Source organism: Pseudophryne corroboree, chromosome 5, assembly GCF_028390025.1.
Source record: "Pseudophryne corroboree isolate aPseCor3 chromosome 5, aPseCor3.hap2, whole genome shotgun sequence".
NCBI classification, from domain to species: domain Eukaryota; kingdom Metazoa; phylum Chordata; class Amphibia; order Anura; family Myobatrachidae; genus Pseudophryne; species Pseudophryne corroboree.
The window spans coordinates 799952354-799972362 of record NC_086448.1 but is presented as its reverse complement, the minus strand read 5'-3'; the positions used below and the strand labels follow the sequence as shown (position 1 = coordinate 799972362).

The 20009-nt window shown below is 43.4% G+C and overlaps 1 protein-coding gene across 1 annotated transcript in view; it reads right to left on the bottom strand.

Annotated features, from left to right (window-relative positions):
* Nucleotides 1–4755: 4755 nt before the first annotated feature.
* The window catches only part of SNTB1 (syntrophin beta 1), a 316976-nt gene continuing 301722 nt past the window's right edge, over nucleotides 4756–20009 (bottom strand). The window contains exons 5-7 of the mRNA XM_063924446.1: nucleotides 11099–11295; nucleotides 7213–7403; nucleotides 4756–6777 (exon numbers count right to left, since the gene is read on the bottom strand). Coding sequence (XP_063780516.1) covers nucleotides 6685–6777; nucleotides 7213–7403; nucleotides 11099–11295 — 481 coding nt within the window. The 3' untranslated portion in view covers nucleotides 4756–6684. The remainder of the gene's footprint in view (nucleotides 6778–7212; nucleotides 7404–11098; nucleotides 11296–20009) is intronic.

The following is a 20009-nucleotide window of genomic DNA, read 5'->3' as shown; positions in this document are numbered from 1 at the left end:
AGAAGATGAGCAGGGCCAACAAAGGTTCTTCACACGGATTGATTGATAACAGGACATAGGAGTAGAAGTCCTCTCAGACACTGGTGTCTGTCACAGCCTAAAAACCTGCAGCACGTGTTCCAGATTGGTTTAGAGTCCGACTGGATCCAGTTCATCTTGATCCGTGGTTGGTGGGTCTGGTTACTGTGGTGACCTCGGCCAGATAGCGCGGTAGGCTGCAGGAGTTTGTGCTGTCAGTTACAGACTGGCAGGAGCGGTGGAGGTACTGTGGCAAAAGAACTGGTTGGGATACAAACCAGGTACTGAAAACAAACTGTGAATACTGGTAGCTGCATGGACACTGCTGCGAAGCACAGAGAACTAGTACCACAGCCTGGGCTGTGGAAGATGTACAGGCAATTCCTGGTCTCTCAGCATCCCAATTTATACCTAAGGTTGAGAGGCCATTGGGTGTTAGGGCCAGAACTCCTTCTGTTATCGGGTGGGCATTAGCAGCTATTTGCCAGAAACCAAGATGGCGGTGCCACTTATCCAGCCTGCCTCCTTCCGGAGTCTCAAATTCAGACTCCATGGACCCTCGCTGACCATCCCGCACACCTTGCCTGGTGCCAGCAGCCTGCACCTCCGCCGGATGGCCCCTGCTAGAGCGCACGGACTCCCCCAGGCCGGTTCATGAGAACAGATTTTTGTTCCAACCAGCCAGCGTGGACAGATAATATTAAGGTCTGTGCTCATCTTAACGCCTCACATCCACTCTCTCTCCCCCAATTGCTATTTGAGACTTTCTTACAATACAACCTTCTCTAGTCTAAGATGATTCCAAACCTTTTTTTTTTAATAAAAAAAAGAATTCAAAAAAGCTAAGAATCACTCAGTTCAAATGGTGGAGGGGGGAGCAGTAAACGGGACTTGTTATGGCATACCACATGAAACAGATGAAGTGTCAGGGGCTGTCACTTGCTATATCCTGCACACACATATCAGTGGGTATATTATAACGGCTACATATAGGGCAGGGGTTATGCTTTCAAAATAACATTTTACATCTCTGAAAAGAAACTGTCCATAAGTGGAGTTTTTTTTAAACCCAGAAATGTGCGTCATTCAGCAATATGAGACTGTGGTCGTGTCCAAGTTTTGAGATGTGAGCAAATTGTAATGTCTTTGAATACTTTTTGCGTGTTGTAATTTAATCTGAGTGGCTGTGGTCTCACGCTGTGTAGCCGACGTAGTTGTGTGGAAGGTGGTGTTTATAGGATCAACGTGGATCACATGTCTTATTCATAAGCAAATTGGTGTCACAGTGTAGAAAAGTATGAATAAGAATGCCTGGTGCTTCATGTGATAAGTGCACCCGTCCTGTACTACTTACTGTACAATGTGGACTTCCAGGATATAAGCTACAGTATACGTCCGGAATTAGCCGGCTTTAGCCCTGGACTGCGCATCAGCGCTGCAGTGGAAAGTCCAGTTAACGCTGAACAATCACCATAGGTCAAGGGTTCTCTCCAATGGGTTCAGTATGATATCCTGCAAGCCGTAATACCGGCAGTGAGTCTCCTCGTCGGCTTGCTGTGGGTTCTAGTCTCCCTCTGGTGGTGGCGTGTACCTACCACCTGAGTGGGAATACTGGGGAGCGATCGGTATTCTGACTGCCGGCATTTTATCGGCTTTATCTGCATGCTGGGATCCCGACAGCCGGTGTATTAACTACATCCTTCTCCAATCCCCAAGTGACCCCTAAAGGGTCATATTTTCAGGATTTCTGTCTGGATATAGGTGGTATATAATACTGACCCAGCAAAATAAATTAACTTCCCTGCTCATGATAAACGAAATCTTGAAATCATGACCTGTTGGGGTTTCTTGAGGATTGGCGTTGAGAATCACTGCCATGTGGGATGAAGTCATTAGGTTGTCATTCCTAATGTTGACAGTGATGTTGACACTGTTGAAAAGCAACATGTCCGCATCCTCAGAATGTCAATATTAGGCTCTAGGGATAGGGCCAGTGTACTCGCAGGAATGCCGCTTTGTCTGGTGACTGTGTCAGACCCAGAAGACGCTGCTGCAGCCGGCGAGAGCGGGTAAGTCACCGCTGGGACACCAGGGGACGGTATGTCAAAAGCCTCATATCAACAATCTGAATGTCGACATCATCATACTACTATTACAAATGACCATGAGATACCTTTAGTATAATGTGCTTTACCATAAAGAGAAGACTTCACGAAGGTAAATACAGAGGGTTCACCACAAGGTGCAAGTCACTGAAAAACCACAAAAATAGAAAGGCCGAATTACACTGCCTGATGACATCTAAAATTAGCCGGCCCAGTTCTGGAACCGCATTCTTTGGACAGATGAAACTAAGCTCAACCTGTACCAGAATGATAAGGGGGGGAAAGTATGTAAAAGCCTTGGAATGCCTCATGATCTAAAGCATACCACATCTTCTGTAACACACGGAGGCAGTGTGGTGGCATGGACTTGTATGGCAGCCAATGGCACTGGGTCACTAGTGTTTATTGATGATGGTGACAGAAGTGGCCAGGAGAATCCTGAAGTGTATAGGGATATACCGTCTGCTCTGGTTCAGCCAAGCTCTGCAAAGTTGATTGGACGGCTCTTCACAGTACAGATGCGAAACCAACCTAGGAGTTTTTTTTAAAGAAGTGGTCTATTCTGCAATGGCCGAGCCAGTCACCTTATCTCAATGATACTGAGCAGCATTTCACTTGCTGATGACAAAACTAAAAGCAGAAAGACCCACGAACAAACAACAACAGAAGACATCTGCAGTGAAGGCCTGGCAAAACCTAACAAGGGAGGAAACCCAGAATTTGGCGATGCCCGTGGGTTCCAGACTGCATTTTATTTATGGTTATGTTCATTTGTCCAACTACAGTTTAACTCCTGAAAATGGGACGGTCTATAAAAATGGTTGCAATTCGTCTCATACAATATTTTTGTTCAACCCCTTGAATTAAAGTTGAAAGTCTGCTCTTCAAATGCGCCTCCATTGATTCATTTGAAGGGGGTAATTCAGACCTGATCGCAGCAGCAAGTTTGTTAGCAGTTGGGCAAAACCATGTGCACTGCAGGGGAGGCAGATGTAACATGTGCAGAGAGAGTTAGATTTGGGTGGGTTATATTGTTTCTGTGCAGGGTAAATACTGGCTGCTTTATTTTTACACTGCTATTTAGATTTCAGTTTGAACACACCCCACCCAGATCTAACTCTCTCTGCACATGTTACATCTGTGTCCCCCCCTGAAGTGCACATGGTTTTGCCCAACTGCTAACAAATTTGCTGCTACAATCAGGTCTGAATTACCCCCCAAATCTATTGTGGTGGTGTGCAGAGTCAAAATTCTGAAAATGGTCAGTGTCCAAATATATATGGACCTACTGTATATACTCGAGTATAAGCCGAGTTTTTCAGCACATTTTTTGTGCTGAAAAAGCTCCCCCTCGGCTTGTACTCGAGTAATGCTCCGTAACTGCTGCCTGGGAAAACTTACCCTCCCGCGCTCCCCCGCTGTTTTGTGAAGAAGGGACACGGAGGGCACAGCGCGCGCCTCTCCTGTGTCCCTCCTGCCGCAGCAGCGGTTCTAAATGAAGTACCCGTTCGTGAGCTCTGATTGGCTCACGAACCGGCACTTCATTTAACAGACCCGGAGACGCAGGAGGGACACAGGAGAGGTGCGCGCTGTGCCCTCCGTGTCCCTCCTTCACAAAACAGCGGGGGAGCGCTGGAGAGTAAGTTGTACCTGGCACTGGGGGAGCATATTTGGCACTTAGGGGGAGGGGGAGGGGGGGGGGGCGGCGGCATATCTGGCACTGTGGGGGCATATCTGGCAGTATGAGGGCTGTGTATGGCTAGAACTGCATTTCCCACCCTAGGCTTATACTCGAGTCAATAAGTTTTCCCTGTTTTTTGTGGTAAAATTAGGTGCCTCGGCTTATATTCGGGTCGACTTATACTCGAGTATATAAGCTAACTGGGTGTGGTATTGAAAGTCGACAGTAACTAGGTCGACAATGTCTAGGTCGACCACTATTGGTCGACAGTAACTAGGTTGACAGGGTCTTTAGGTCGACATGTTCTAGGTCGACAGGTCAAAAGGTCGACATGAGTTTTTAATGTTATTTTGGTGTCGTTTTCTTCATAGAGTGACCGGGAACCCCAATTAGTGCACCGCGTCCCCTCGCATGGCTCGCTTCGCTCGCCATGCTTCGGGCATGGTGCCTTCGCTCCGCTGCCGCTTCGCTCGGCACAGATTACCGTTCCAATCGTAGTCCACGTGGATCGTTAAGTATGAAAAGGTTCAAAAAAAGATTTTTTTTTTGTGAAAAACTCATGTCGACCTTTTGACCTGTCGACCTAGAACATGTCGACCTTTTGACCCTGTCGACCTAGACACCCTATCGACCTAGTTACTGTCGACCAATAGTGGTCGACCTAGTTACTGTCTACTTTCAGTCCGGATCCCACGCTAACTGTATACAATATAAAGGGATGTAGTTAGGAACCCATCTTCTCAAAATCCCAACAGCGGAATCCTGGAGATAACAATCTGGTAACCTCTAGAATATGATAGATAGAATTTGATTGGATGCTCTGGGAGACACCTCTACCTTTGTAATTTCGCACTTCATCCTCGGTGTTGTGCTGGACATAATAAATGATAATGCATTCTCATGATCCTATATACAGAAATGTGAATAGTTTGATAAGGACATACGGACCTCAATGTTTAATCTTTTTTATTTATTATTTACAATAATTGTCAGGAAGAAAGTGTTTTACCAATAAAATTTATAATTTCATAATCCAATAAAAAAAAAATATTTAAAGGATTAAAATATACTAAAATAATTATTACTCTCCTTTCTCACTTAATGAATTAAAAGTACCAATATTTTATGAGGGCCTAGATGTGGCCTGATAAGATTCCAGTGAGTATTGTTAATAACAAAAATAAAAGCTGGCTTTAAAAAAGAAAAAAGAAAAAACTGTTGCGTTATCCTCCTTTAAGACAAACCGAACCCTCAATTTATTTTCTTTATGAAATAATTTTCATGTCAGAGCAATGAAAAAATTATTGTGGAAACAATTAAAAATATTAAATATTACATTTTTATCTGCACTGGTAGTGTTAAGACTGCAAGGTTTAATAGAAAAATCAATAGCTGGCGTTCCCTGCTGATCATGGTGGGACAGCCATTTTGTGTACTGACGCAGTTAACTAGACACCGTTGACATCACTCAACAGTGATGTCACTATTTCCTTTTTAATGAATAGGCTGTATTCTATTATTTTTTTTGCTTTAGGGGCAAAAAAGCAAGGACTTTTAAACTTTGGTCAGTATCCTATTAGGTGCGATCCTTTTCGGCCGATAAAAATGCCTGATAGCTCATTTTTTGACAGATGATCAATATCGTGCTATCCAATGATAGGTTGTTTTTATCGGCCGAAAAAGGATACATGTGCGATAACACATGGGATAAGGGATAAGCTCCTGATCCTAATTGGATAGCCCCAGCAGAATCCATTAGCTATGGTAAATTACTGCAGCTAATTGGATATTGCCTATCAAACTGTACAAATTATAGAACTTTTTTTCCCCCCCTACATTTTGCCTTTCAGAAAATTCTAAAAATCACCAGATTACCATAGGTGTGTTAATTTCTTTTACATTTTATATATTTTTCCCCTGTTTCAGGAACATCCGTATCATCAATGGGGAGAGTTGGCTCCTCACCAGAGGATCAGTTGTCACCTACACAAAGTGGAGATGGCCAGCTTTGAGAAGAGATAATAGTCACGACAGTTAATTCAGAAGGATTTGTTATGTAATGAATGCTAGTCACGAAGTAGTCTACCTCAGTTCAGCCTCTAGTTCCTATTGAATGAAAATTGGTTCAGCTGACAAAATGGCCACCTCACTCTGTATCTTCTGCTCTTTCATACTGAGGAAACTGCTTTTCTGTTCCCCATAGAAGCCATTCTGAAATAATGAGCTACAGTGTACTGCTTATTAGAGTCTAGTGTAAATTTGTACTATCTGCTCTGTCATTGAATAAGCCATCAGGTTAAAACCTAAATGTCTCATGGCAAATTCAGGAATCGCACTGGTGGATAGAGAAAACAATTCTGAGTAAATATAGATTGTCCCTTTACTTCTCAAAAAAAAAAAAAAAAAATCAGGCTTAGCCATAGCCAGGAAGCACTTGGAGTGGTAGATCACCCATCATCTCTTGAACACAGTGCAGGCAGCCATTTTGTGGGCAGCATTGATCCTTTATCTCTCGAGCCTTAGTCATGTGACTAGTTCTTGTTGCATAGACAAGACCATATAATGGCTGCTCGCAGTGTGTGTTTTCCTTCTTTATTCCAACTTTGAAATCACTTTATTCTAAAACTGAAGGCATAAACTAAAGATTAGCGTTCGGACCTGGAGTCTGAGTATTGGGGTATTCCCATCCCAAGTGATTATTATAAACCATTATAGTTCTGTGTGTCTGTCGGACGTGAAGTGCATCAGATCACAGATCTCTCGTACCCTCTTCATTTTTGCTTCCAGGGATTCTATTGTACGGTCATCTCCTTATCGAGAATCCCTTGAATTAACTCTCCCACATGGAACTCTCATACAGCATGCTGTCTGCAGGCAATCTCACGCCACTAGTCCTAGTCGTGTAATCTTGGCTGAGAGGAAGGAATGGATAATGAAGACGATGGGCTTCGGGCAGCACTGAAGATCCAATTGCTGCAGAGAAATGAAAGGCTGTTATGTGGTAGGTTGTTTTGTTTAATCATTGTCCAACATATTATTCAATTCTTCTCTGAGTTAGAGCTTTCATAAAACCATATTTTCAAGGTATTTTGGGGGTAGAGCTCAAATAGAGGAGTTGCTATGGACAATTTTTCCCCTTTATCTCTCTTGAAGGGGATGCGGCCAATAGCAAACTTTGGAGAGATATAAAGTGGTGATAGGCCGATAAGGTCCCAGCCAATCAGCTTCTAGCTGCCAATTTACAGGTTGTGTTTGAAAAATGGTAGGTGCTGATTGGCCGGTACTTAATTTCCTCCACTTAATCTCTCTCTCCAAGGTTTTGATCGATATCCCTGTGTTATAAAATAAATAATAAAATATGATTCTCAAATTACATGACTAATATCTAATCCCTCTGTCAATACTTACAATGTCTCCTTCTTTGCCTCCGAAGTCTAAGAACAGCATTTTAATTCCATCGTCGGAGGACATTTTTAGTTTTTCATACGGGTATTGTGCTAATGTTTTAGTAAAAGTACCATCCGGGGCCTGAGTTGTGATGGAGAATCCATGTTCATAGTTTATCACCAGCCGACACACTTGGATCTTGTAGGTACAAGCTGGAAAGAGGCAGAAAGAAAGCCACGATTTAGTGTCATCACTTTATATTTAGTGTTGGCTGTTGTCTGCCTATAGGGGGTCATTCCGAGTTGTTCGCTCGTTGACGATTTTCGCTATACTGCGATTATCCGCTAACTGCGCATGCGCAATGTTCGCAGAGCGCATGCGCTTAGTTATTTTACACAAAAGTTAGGTATTTTACTCACGGCATAACAAAGTTTTTTCATCGCTGTGGTGATCGTAGTGTGATTGACAGGAAGTGGGTGTTTCTGGGCGGAAACTGGACGTTTTATGGGAGTGTGCGGAAAAACGCAGGCGTTCGAGTTCAAAACGCGGGAGTGTCTGGAGAAACGGGGGAGTGGCTGGGCGAACGCTGGGTGTGTTTGTGACGTCAAACCAGGAACGAAAAAGGACTAAGCTGGTCGCAATGGCTGAGTAAGTCTGGAGCTACTCAGAAACTGCGGGGTAATCGCTACGAGAAAATTAGCGAAGCTTTCGTTCGCAATTCTGCTATGCTAAGATACACTCCCAGTAGGCAGCGGCTTAGCGTGTGCAATGCTGCTAAAAGCAGCTAGCGAGCGAACAACTCTGAATGACCCCCATAGTGTACTGTGTAATGGTTTCAGTCACATATGTATGGATGTGTTGCTACAGTGCCCGTAGGCCACTGCCCAATCAGCCTGTATCTACAATATATCAAGTGCCAAATCAATAACCGCTTATGACAAAATTAATAGCTGAAAATATCTGAAGAGTAAACATCTATGGGGGAAGATTTCTCTCACTATAAAGAGGACAAGTAGAGGTGTTGTGCATAGCAACCAATCAGATTCTAGCTAACATTTCTCTAGTGCATTCTATTAAATAATAGCTAGAATCTGATTGGTACAACACTAATAATTATTTGGGGTTTTTACAGTCATGGGTCAATTAATTCTCTATCTTTATAATACTTCCTTTGTCCCTGTTCTCTTCACAAACGTAGCCCCACTTCTAGGCCTTGAGTTTGGTAATGGACCGGTAATTGGCACCCATCTAGGCCTTGAGGTGGCAGTTAGCCCTCCTTTAGGCCTTGAGATTTGTGATGGGCTGGCAGTAGGGCCTCATCTAGGCCTTAGGTTTCGTGATGGTCTGACAGTTGGCCCCCATCTAGGCCTTGAGTTTAGTGATGGACTGATAATCTGCACCCATCTAGGCATTGAGGTTGGTGATGGGCCCCATCTAGGCCTTAAGTTTGGTGTTTGGCTGGCAGTTGGCCCCCATCTAGGCCTTCAATTTGGTAATGGACTGATAATTGGCACACACTGAGTGCCTTGAGTTTGGTTATGGGATGGCAGTTGGCCCTCACCTAGGCCTTGAGTTTAGTGATGGACTGGCAATCGGCACACAATTAGACCTTTAGTTTGGTAATGGATTGGCAGTTTGGCCTCATCAAGTCCCTGAGTGTGCAGAAGGTTTGATAAATCTCCCCCTTAATTAGCTGAGATCCACATAATTGAGCAGCAAGTGCAGTTCCATCATAAGGTTTTTATCAAGGAGTTTTGCTGATCTTCAAAGGTACAACACCATGACAATATGAGGCACACCATAATAATTAATCCATAACACAAAAGGTCCCTGATCCAATTTTGGTTAATGACTTGAAGTTGCTTTATAAAGCTGGAGCATTGTGTCAATAGCCTGATACATTTTCACTAACAGTCTTGGGGGAATTCAATTAGCCACAATGTTTTCTCGAGGCTAATTGATTCACCCTTCCTCCCTATTCAATTATCCCCGATAAGCCTTAGGCAGGAGAAACAAATCCCCGAAAACAGCCCCATTCTTAGCTGAAAAAAGGGCTGTTCTCCCGAAAACACACATGGTTCACTGAACCTGTGTGTTTTCGGGAGTGATTTGGATAGCCTGAAAAAAAAATACCGGAGAAACACTCAGAAAAATCGCGAGAAATTTCAGTTTTTCGCTTCCGATGTTTATTCTTTCCTAATTGAATTCTCCTCTTAGACTACTTTTACCTTTGTATAGGTCCTACTTAATAATAGTGTACAAGTGCCAATCATACAGTAAATGTTTATAATGTATATGAGTGGCGTAAAAAAAACAAATGGCAAAACGTGTCACATTAAATATTTCTGGATGTAGCAATAAAGTAGAAGCCGCTGATTTACACTTTTTATGGAGAAAATTACTGGGTCTTTTTTCTGGTTTTTTTTTTTTTTAATTCCCTATACAATGTATAGACATAATTGTTACCAGCGCGACACCTCACTTTCACTTCTATTGACACTCCGCTAGCCGCGTGCCAACTAACTTCCATAGACTGACTATACTAGACTGCTAAAGGCGTGTGGTTGCTATAGGTTACAGCTCATTGTTGCTCTTCATACCCTGGTATTAAATAAGCCCCTTTGATGGAAGAAATTTATGGAATCATTCACCTGTGTGAACATGAACTGTTAAAGCCGTCAGGACTCTGACACTTGGAATTACTGGTTAACAAGAATACTGAAACCTCCTGACTAGAATATTTCATCGCTATTCATCCTTTCTGACAGAGATGCAATTAATTAGCACACGGCTTAATAACCAAACCTTAGCAGAGGGATTAGGCGTGAAAGCTACATGAATGATTACCTTCTTGTAGGACTCTGACAAGTACATCTATTATGAGTGGAACATGAACACATCAAATCATTCAATGCTAAAAGGTATGTAACAACTGCGCTGTATGCGACTAAAAGCTGCTCAGTTTAAAAATAGTACAATTAGGAACATGTAACGAGCGCTAACATTTATAAATTAAAATATGTATTGCCATGGGTAGTTTATGTGTAAAAAGTGGCACCTGTAAAAAAGATTTTCAGTTAGTTTGGCAGTATGTTTACAACTCCTTTATGGAGTGAGTGGTTTGAGCTCAGTCCGTACCAATTCACAGTTTGTATTGTGAATGTGCTAACTGTCCCTACCTCCTAGTCAGTCCCGTACACAAGAAGGTGTTGTGGTCCTTCAGTCTCGATCCGCTGCGTCCAGCGGTGAAGGATCGCGGCTTGTTGTCGGGTCGCGGCTCGATTACGTCACACTGCGGCTAGGCGTCGGGAAGTTCGGGCCGGAAAGGTGATGGTCTGTAGCTCGATGCCTCTAACGCGTTTCGTGCGTCTCCGCGCACTTAATCATGGATGGCATGTCCATTTCCTGATCTTCAATTTATACTAAAAAAACTTTATTGTTCATTGTTAAAAAAATGGAAGTATACACAGGAAGTTGGATCAAACAGGCGGCAAACATGTGCTCCCGTTTGTCTCTACTTATTTTTGAATTTTAAAAAATATTTTTCTTTTTTTTCTTTTTTTGGTGCCACTTATGTTAAATGATAAAAAATGTATTTATAAATGACATAAACTACCCATGGCAATACATATTTTAATTAATAAATGTTAGCGCTCGTTACATGTTCCTAATTCAATGCTAAACATTGCCCCCTGGACAGAGCTGGTACAAAGCTTTATACAGTATCTCCTGGAAAAGATTCACAACCCCTGTTACTGATGGAGTAGTCTGTGACTTTCTTCCATGCTGAGGTTTGCAGTGGCGGTCATAAGCTGACCACAGTCATAGTAACAGTCTTTCCTTCCAACCAGCCAGATAATTGTATAGTGTATGCCCAGCTTAATACGCGTAGTGGGTGGGAACTTACGCGTGATGATCTCTTTAATGAGCTCTGCCGAGTTGTGGCAGCCTTGTACTATCTGTCTCGTCCACAGTGAGAGGTCTCTGTTGGTTTCCACTCTGAACAGATGAGTCTCGATCCCCTGCCGGGAGCCTGTACGGGTGGCGAATGAGAACTCAGTGCCCGGCAGCGAGGAGCCTTTGCCCGGTCCGGAATGGACCAGCCTGTAACAGATAAAGCATTGAAGTCTTGTTGGGCAAAAAGGACACTTCATTTAAAAAAAAAAAAATTAGAGGAAGCAAAAATATAGAAACATCTGATAAACAATATACACTGAGTGAACTCTTTTTTATAAGGGACAGCTGCCTATTAGTGAATCATTCAGCCATCTGCTCTCACAACCTTAGGTATGAACTCCACAAGACTTCCCACTATTCCCAGTTGGAACACATTGGGCCACGTCCTAGATAACACCAAAACATACACCAATCATTCCATGCCTGCTTCTATAGAGGCCGCTGATGCCATGAATTAATATAATCTATATTCAGTTTCATAAACAACCTATACATGAAGACATGAAGTCCAGAGAGTGTATTGGACAACAGTGGCCTCCAACCGAAGCTCTCGGCACAAGAAAACATTGAGGTCTTGAGCTTTCAAAACTTTATTGGCTTCTCAAACAGGAAAACAAGTGACAGTGGTAGGAGAGTCTGGTGTCCTGGTGAGGTCCTACACAGGGAGTCTAGATGGCGGAAAAGGGTTATTATGCTAGGATGCAGGTTCAGGTTGGGGTTCTTGTTTAAAAAAAAGTTAGGGTGCAACCCCGTTTAAAATATAATTCATATATTTCTAAACATGTTAGTGTGTCCTGCATACTGTAGCTGAAGGATCACACTAATGGAAAGTGCATCGTTGGAACATTGTAAAAGCTCCTAATCCTGGAACTTTCACCTCTACACATCTCCAGTTTCCCTGGAGACAACCAAATCTCTTAATCATCGGTTCATGATCTCCTGCACGGAGCCATGGCAACCTGTGACTCTCAGGCCTTACTTTATTCCGCCTTTCTCCTACATCTATCCTCGGTGTCGCTGCTCATCTTCCAATGTCATAGCTCTAACCCAACCTGTCCATCACAGGCTTCCTTTTCCCAACAGAATCCATTTTAAGCTCCTCACCAACACTTTTCAAATTCTCGGTCACTGCTCTCATTCCTGCATCTCCAAATTTCTCTGTCACACACTCCCTCTCGCCCTAGTTTTCTCTGAATCGCAATGATGACATCCTCCCTCTTTAGCGTCCAAGGGTGTAACCTGGTAGTTATGAGCTGATTGGTTGGTACTTTGGGGCCTATCCATGAAGCAGTGAAGAGAGTGAGGAAAAGGACCAGTGGATAAGTTGCCCATAGCAACCATCAGCTTTGAAGGAAGCCATTATCAAGTACATTCTATAAAATGTAAGGGAAATGCTGATTGGTTGCTATGGACAATTTCTCCACTGGTCTGTTTCTCCACTGTATTCACTGCTTTATCAATAGACCCCTTTATCTCTCTCCAAGCTTTTATAAATCTCCCCCTTAATCTGAGTGGAGGCATAGCAGTGTCATCAGCGAATTAACCATCAACAAGTTTATGGGGTACTTCCGCATCTTTGCGGCCCCCTGCTGGAGGCGCTGGTTACGCTACTTACGTATCTTCACTGACTAATGAATATACGTCATATGTGGGGGCCACGTCACGAGGGGGAGGAGCTAGGCCAGCGGGATAGTTCTTCTACTATCCATGCCACTAACTACTACCTTTAGTAACCCTGTGGCGAGCGAAGCGAGCCCGCGAGGGCACATTTCGGGTACACTGTTCGGCCATGGCTCCTCCCAAGTAGCACATTTTTTAAGAAAGTTCCGTAAGTTAAGTACCTTACGTAGCAGATAAGTAAGTTACGTAGCGGGGGCCGCAAAGATGAGGAAGTACCGTTTATGGCACCACCAGACCATTTCATATCATCATTCATGGTTATAGAAAGTGAGCTGAATTGGTGCAGATGGAAGATTGGGGGGGATGGTTTAAACTAGAGATGAGCAGGTTCGGTTCCTTGGGATCCGAACCCCCTGGAAATTCACCTATTTTACACGGGTCCGAGGCAGCCTCGGATCCTCCCGCCTTGCTCGGTTAACCAGAACGCGCCTGAACGTCATCATCCCGCTGTCTGATTCTTGCGAGATTCGTATTCTATATAAGGAGCCGTGCGTCGCCGCCATTTTCACTCGTGCATTGGAGATTGAACGGAGAGGACGTGGCAGCGTTCTCTCCCTGAAAAGCTCCGTAATCTGTGCTCAGTGTGCTGCAAATAATCTGTGCTCAGTGTGCTGAAAATATCTACGTTCTCTGCCTGAAAACGCTCCATATCTGTGCTCAGTGTGCTTTATTGTGGGGACTGGGGACCAGCAGTATTATATAGGAGGAGTACAGTGCAAAGTTTTGCTGACCAGTGACCACCAGTATTATACGTTCTCTGCCTGAAAACGCTCCATATCTGTGCTCAGTGTGCTGCAAATATCTGTGCTCAGTGTGCTTTATTGTGGGGACTGGGGACCACCAGTATAATAGTAGTACAGTACAGTAGGCCATTGCTGTATCTTGCAGCTCAGTGTCACTGAGTGCACGTATCCATTCCATATCTGTGCGGCATTTTTGTGAGCAGTATATATAGTATTACAGTGCAACATTTTGGTGACCCAACAGTATATAGTTGTGTACAGTAGGCCATTGCTGTATCTTGCAGCTCTGTGTCACTGAGTGCACGTATCCATTCCATATCTGTGCGGCATTTTTGTGAGCAGTATATATAGTATTACAGTGCAGCATTTTGGTGACCCAACAGTATATAGTTGTGTACAGTAGGCCATTGCTGTATCTTGCAGCTCTGTGTCACTCACTGCAAGTATCCATCCATTCCATTTTCTTCCAGTGATTTGGACCAATAATACCATTGATTAGAACGAATAATTCCAGTGATTTTGTCATTTTCTTCCAGTGATTTGGACCAATAATACCATTGATTAGAACGAATAATTCCAGTGATTTTGTCATTTTCTTCCAGTGATTTGGACCAATAATACCATTGATTAGAACGAATAATTCCAGTGATTTTGTCATTTTCTTCCAGTGATTTGGACCAATAATACCGTTGATTAGAACGAATAATTCCTGTGATTGTCATTTTCTTCCAGTGATTTGGACCAATAATACCATTGATTAGAACAAATAATTCCTGTGATATTGAGGTGTTTGTGTCGCTTAGCTTAGCCGTCCAGCGACCACAGTGCACCTCTTTTTCTCTTTTCTTTGCATCATGTGCTGTTTGGGGCCAATTTTTTTAAGTGCCATCCTGTCTGACACTGCAGTGCCACTCCTAGATGGGCCAGGTGTTTTTGCCGCCCTCTTGGGTCGCTTTGCTTAGTCATCCAGCAACCTCGGTGCAAATTTTAGGACTAAAAATAGTATTGTGAGGTGTTCAGAATAGACTGGAAATGAGTGGAAATTGTGGTTATTGAGGTTAATAATACTATAGGCTCAAAATTACCCCCATATTATATGATTTAAGCTGTTTTTGAGGGGTTTTTGAAAAAAAAACCACCCGAATCCAAAACACACCCGAATCCGACAAAAAATTTCAGGGAGGTTTTGCCAAAACGCGTCCGAATCCAAAACACGGCTGCGGAACCGAATCCAAAACCAAAACACAAAACCCGAAGAATTTCCGGTGCACATCTCTAGTTTAAACCCCAAGATGACTGGGTTATTGCCTAGTACAGCACCTATACATATTGATGTAAGCCTTGTGTAGTTCCGTTGCCATAGATACAATGCTTCCAGCATAGGGTACAATTGTATACATAGAGCTGATTTGTGTTGTATCCCAAGGCAACAGGGGAAAAAATTTTTTTACTGTGATTGGATAAATACTTGGATATAAAAACCACTGATGGAAGGTACAAGTCAATTAATTGGGAAGTGGAAAACCCTGTGAGAGGAGAGCCAGATGCATTGAGGTTTGCCCTGACTTATTGTTACCCTATCATGGAAACTGCGGTGAGGTTACCCAGACACATCCAGGATGCCAGTTGCCTCTTATCAGAAAATCTGACACAGGCAAAGTCATATACATCTGTGTTGAAGTCTAACATACAGCGTATGCTGAGATTGCGATACAGGATCGGCGGCACCAAACAAACCATGAACGTACGGACTGTTACGGGTGGATTTGCGGAGAGCTGCTGCTGTTCCTCTGCTTGTTTGAGCCCAAAATATAAAACGACAATGATATTATACACAAAGCGCAGCGTGTACCTGTACTCCGGGGAGATAGTGCTCTTCGTTTCTCCATGTGTGCAAACTAGCTGATACGTCGGGTCAAATCTCATACATTTTGGTGGGTGTTTAACTGTGCGAACGTCTAACAATGAACAGTAGAGTTTGGGTAACGACTTAAAAAGAAAAATGTAAACGATTAAAAAATAAATAAAAAAAAACAATAATTTTAACTCGAGTGTCCACTGTGAAGAAAGACACAAATTTCAATCCACAAATCTGAATCACGGTCTATTGACGATCGTACATGCCGAACTGGAGAACTTCAAATTGTGAACCAATTGGCCATCCCAGTTTTTTTGGCAGCACAGTTGGTGTAATGGTTAGCATTACTGCCTCATAGCACTGAGGTCTTTCGTTCAATTCCCACCATGGCCCTAACTGTGTGGAGTTTGTATATTCTCCCTGTACTCGCGTGGGTTTCCTCTAGGTACTCCGGTTTCCTCCCACACTCCCAAAATATACTGGTAGGTTAATTGTCTCCCGAAAAATATTAACCCTAGTGTGTGTGTGTGTGTGTGTATACATGTGGTAGGGAATATAGATTGTAACTGGGACAGAATATGCTGCAGAATATGTGCGCGCTATATAAATTTCTGGTAATAGATAAAATAAATCTCTTACATCTGCAATGAAGCTACCTGTACCTTACTATTTACCACATAATGATTTGGAGGCTTATACAAATCACAGCATCATACTCCAGTCACATGACTTTTAAAGGATATCCCTGCTTGAGCACAGATGGTTAACTCAAAATGACTGAGGTACTTATTGTGCCGCCTATCCTCAAGAATGTATATACTTACAGATTGTGCCTCATACACCTATCCCTCAGATGGCGTGAGACACATGGTGTTACTTAAGATGCTTCGTCAGCGATTCCCGGACTTTTATGCTCCTTCTGAATTTAGCGTCTTATCTGTATTGTAGCCCCATAGGAAGCCACTTACAGTGTTCTGGGCACTTTAACATTACTCTTTTTTGGTATAAAATCGCAGATTAAGCGCATCGCTTAGTAGCATGAAGGATAGCGAGCCTATTTACCCCGGTTAGCGTCTGAGTCGCACCCAGCGGATGCAAGCCAGTGTCCATGCAAGGGTAGGATGCATTGTTCTTTTATTGTTTTAGTGATGTGAAAAAGATTTTTGTACCAAACTGTTGGCGGGACACATGGCGCGGCTTAGTTGCCAAAGTCTGTGGTACGCCAAATACGCCAAATAGTTCTGATTGGCGTGCCACAGACTTTGGAACTTGGACAGGGACTGTTCATGTGTCTTGAGGACTACATTTCAGAAAGACTGTTCTAAACAAGTGGTTCTCAAACTCAGTCCTCAGGGCGTCAAACAGCTCTTGTGTCCCCAGTGACCTAGCAAGTGCACAGGTGTAGTCATTACTCACTGACACATTTTAAAAGATTCACAGGTGGAGCTAATTATTTTACTTTTGATTCTTGGTGGAGATCTGGATGCACTGTTTCGGGTCCTGTGGACCTATGCTCTAAACTAATGTTAGATAACAAAGTGTTTTGCTTTTATATGCTTTATGGAAAGTAGTGATGTGCACCGGACATTTTTCGGTTTTTGTGTTTTGGTTTTGGATTCGGTTCCGCGGCCGTGTTTTGGATTCGGACGCGTTTTGGTAAACCTCCCTGAAAATTTTTTGTCGGATTCGGGTGTGTTTTGGATTTGTTTTTTTTTTACAAAAAACCCTCTAAAACAGCTTAAATCATAGAATTTGGGGGTCAGTTTGATCCCATAGTATTATTAACCTCAATAACCATAATTTCCACTCATTTCCAGTCTATTCTGAACACCTCACAATATTATTTTTAGTCCTAAAATTTGCACCGAGGTCGCTGGATGACTAAGCTAAGCGACCCAAGTGGCCGACACAAACACCTGGCCCATCTAGGAGTGGCACTGCAGTGTCAGACAGGATGGCACTTCAAAAAAATAGTCCCCAAACAGCACATGATGCAAAGAAAAAAAGAGGCGCAATGAGGTAGCTGTGTGACTAAGCTAAGCGACCCAAGTGGCCGACACAAACGCCTGGCCCATCTAGGAGTGGCACTGCAGTTTTCTAGCGAGAGGATGAGTGCTTCCATCCTCATGTGAAGCTGAACCACTAGCCATGAACACAGGCCAGGGCCTCAGCCGTTCCTTGCCACTCCGTGTCGTAAATGGCATATTGGCAAGTTTACGCTTCTCCTCAGACGCTTTTAATTTAGATTTTTGGGTCATTTTACTGAACTTTAGTGTTTTGGATTTTACATGCTCTCTACTATGACATTGGGCATCGGCCTTGGCAGACGACGTTGATGGCATTTCATCGTCTCGGCCATGACTAATGGCAGCAGCTTCAGCACGAGGTGGAAGTGGATCTTGATCTTTCCCTATTTTACCCTCCACATTTTTGTTCTCCATTTTTTAATGTGTGGAATTATATGCCAGTATCAATAGCAATGGCCTACTACTATATATACTGTGCAAAACTGAAATGCACCACAGGTATGGATGGATAGTATACTTGACGACACAGAGGTAGGTAGAGCAGTGGCCTACTGTACCGTACTGCTATATATTATATACTGGTGGTCAGCAAACTGTGCAAAACTGAAATGCACCACAGGTATGGATGGATAGTATACTTGACGACACAGAGGTAGGTAGAGCAGTGGCCTTCTGTACCGTACTCCTATATTTTATATACTGGTGGTCAGCAAAATTATGCACTATACTCCTACTATATACTACAATGCAGCACAGATATGGAGCATTTTTCAGGCAGAGAACGTATAATACTGGTGGTCACTGGTCAGCAAAACTCTGCACTGTACTCCTCCTATATAATACTGCTGGTCCCCAGTCCCCACAATAAAGCAGTGTGAGCACAGATATATGCAGCACACTGAGCACAGATATGGAGCGTTTTTCAGGCAGAGAACGTATAATACTGGTGGTTACTGGTCAGCAAAACTCTGCACTGTACTCCTCCTATATAATACTGCTGGTCCCCAGTCCCCACAATAAAGCAGTGTGAGCACAGATATATGCAGCACACTGAGCACAGATATGGAGCGTTTTTCAGGCAGAGAACGTATAATACTGGTGGTCACTGGTCAGCAAAACTCTGCACTGTACTCCTCCTATCTAATACTGCTGGTCCCCAGTCCCCACAATAAAGCAGTGTGAGCACAGATATATGCAGCACACTGAGCACAGATATGGAGCGTTTTTCAGGCAGAGAACGTATAATACTGGTGGTCACTGGTCAGCAAAACTCTGCACTGTACTCCTCCTATATAATACTGCTGGTCCCCAGTCCCCACAATAAAGCAGTGTCAGCACAGATATATGCAGCACACTGAGCACAGATATGGAGCGTTTTTCAGGCAGAGAATGTATAATACTGGTGGTCACTGGTCAGCAAAACTCTGCACTGTACTCCTCCTATATAATACTGCTGGTCCCCAGTCCCCACAATAAAGCAGTGTGAGCACAGATATATGCAGCACACTGAGCACAGATATGGAGCGTTTTTCAGGCAGAGAACGTATAATACTGGTGGTTACTGGTCAGCAAAACTCTGCACTGTACTCCTCCTATATAATACTGCTGGTCCCCAGTCCCCACAATAAAGCAGTGTGAGCACAGATATATGCAGCACACTGAGCACAGATATGGAGCGTTTTTCAGGCAGAGAACGTATAATACTGGTGGTCACTGGTCAGCAAAACTCTGCACTGTACTCCTCCTATCTAATACTGCTGGTCCCCAGTCCCCACAATAAAGCAGTGTGAGCACAGATATATGCAGCACACTGAGCACAGATATGGAGCGTTTTTCAGGCAGAGAACGTATAATACTGGTGGTCACTGGTCAGCAAAACTCTGCACTGTACTCCTCCTATATAATACTGCTGGTCCCCAGTCCCCACAATAAAGCAGTGTCAGCACAGATATATGCAGCACACTGAGCACAGATATGGAGCGTTTTTCAGGCAGAGAATGTATAATACTGGTGGTCACTGGTCAGCAAAACTCTGCACTGTACTCCTCCTATATAATACTGCTGGTCCCCAGTCCCCACAATAAAGCAGTGTGAGCACAGATATATGCAGCACACTGAGCACAGATATGGAGCGTTTTTCAGGCAGAGAACGTATAATACTGGTGGTCACTGGTCAGCAAAACTCTGCACTGTACTCCTCCTATATAATACTGCTGGTCCCCAGTCCCCACAATAAAGCAGTGTGAGCACAGATATATGCAGCACACTGAGCACAGATATGGAGCGTTTTTCAGGCAGAGAACGTATAATACTGGTGGTCACTGGTCAGCAAAACTCTGCACTGTACTCCTCCTATCTAATACTGCTGGACCCCAGTCCCCACAATAAAGCAGTGTGAGCACAGATATATGCAGCATACTGAGCACAGATATGGAGCGTTTTTCAGGCAGAGAACGTATAATACTGGTGGTCACTAGTCAGCAAAACTCTGCACTGTACTCCTCCAATAATTACTGCTGGTCCCCAGAATAAAGATATTTGCAGCCCCCTGAA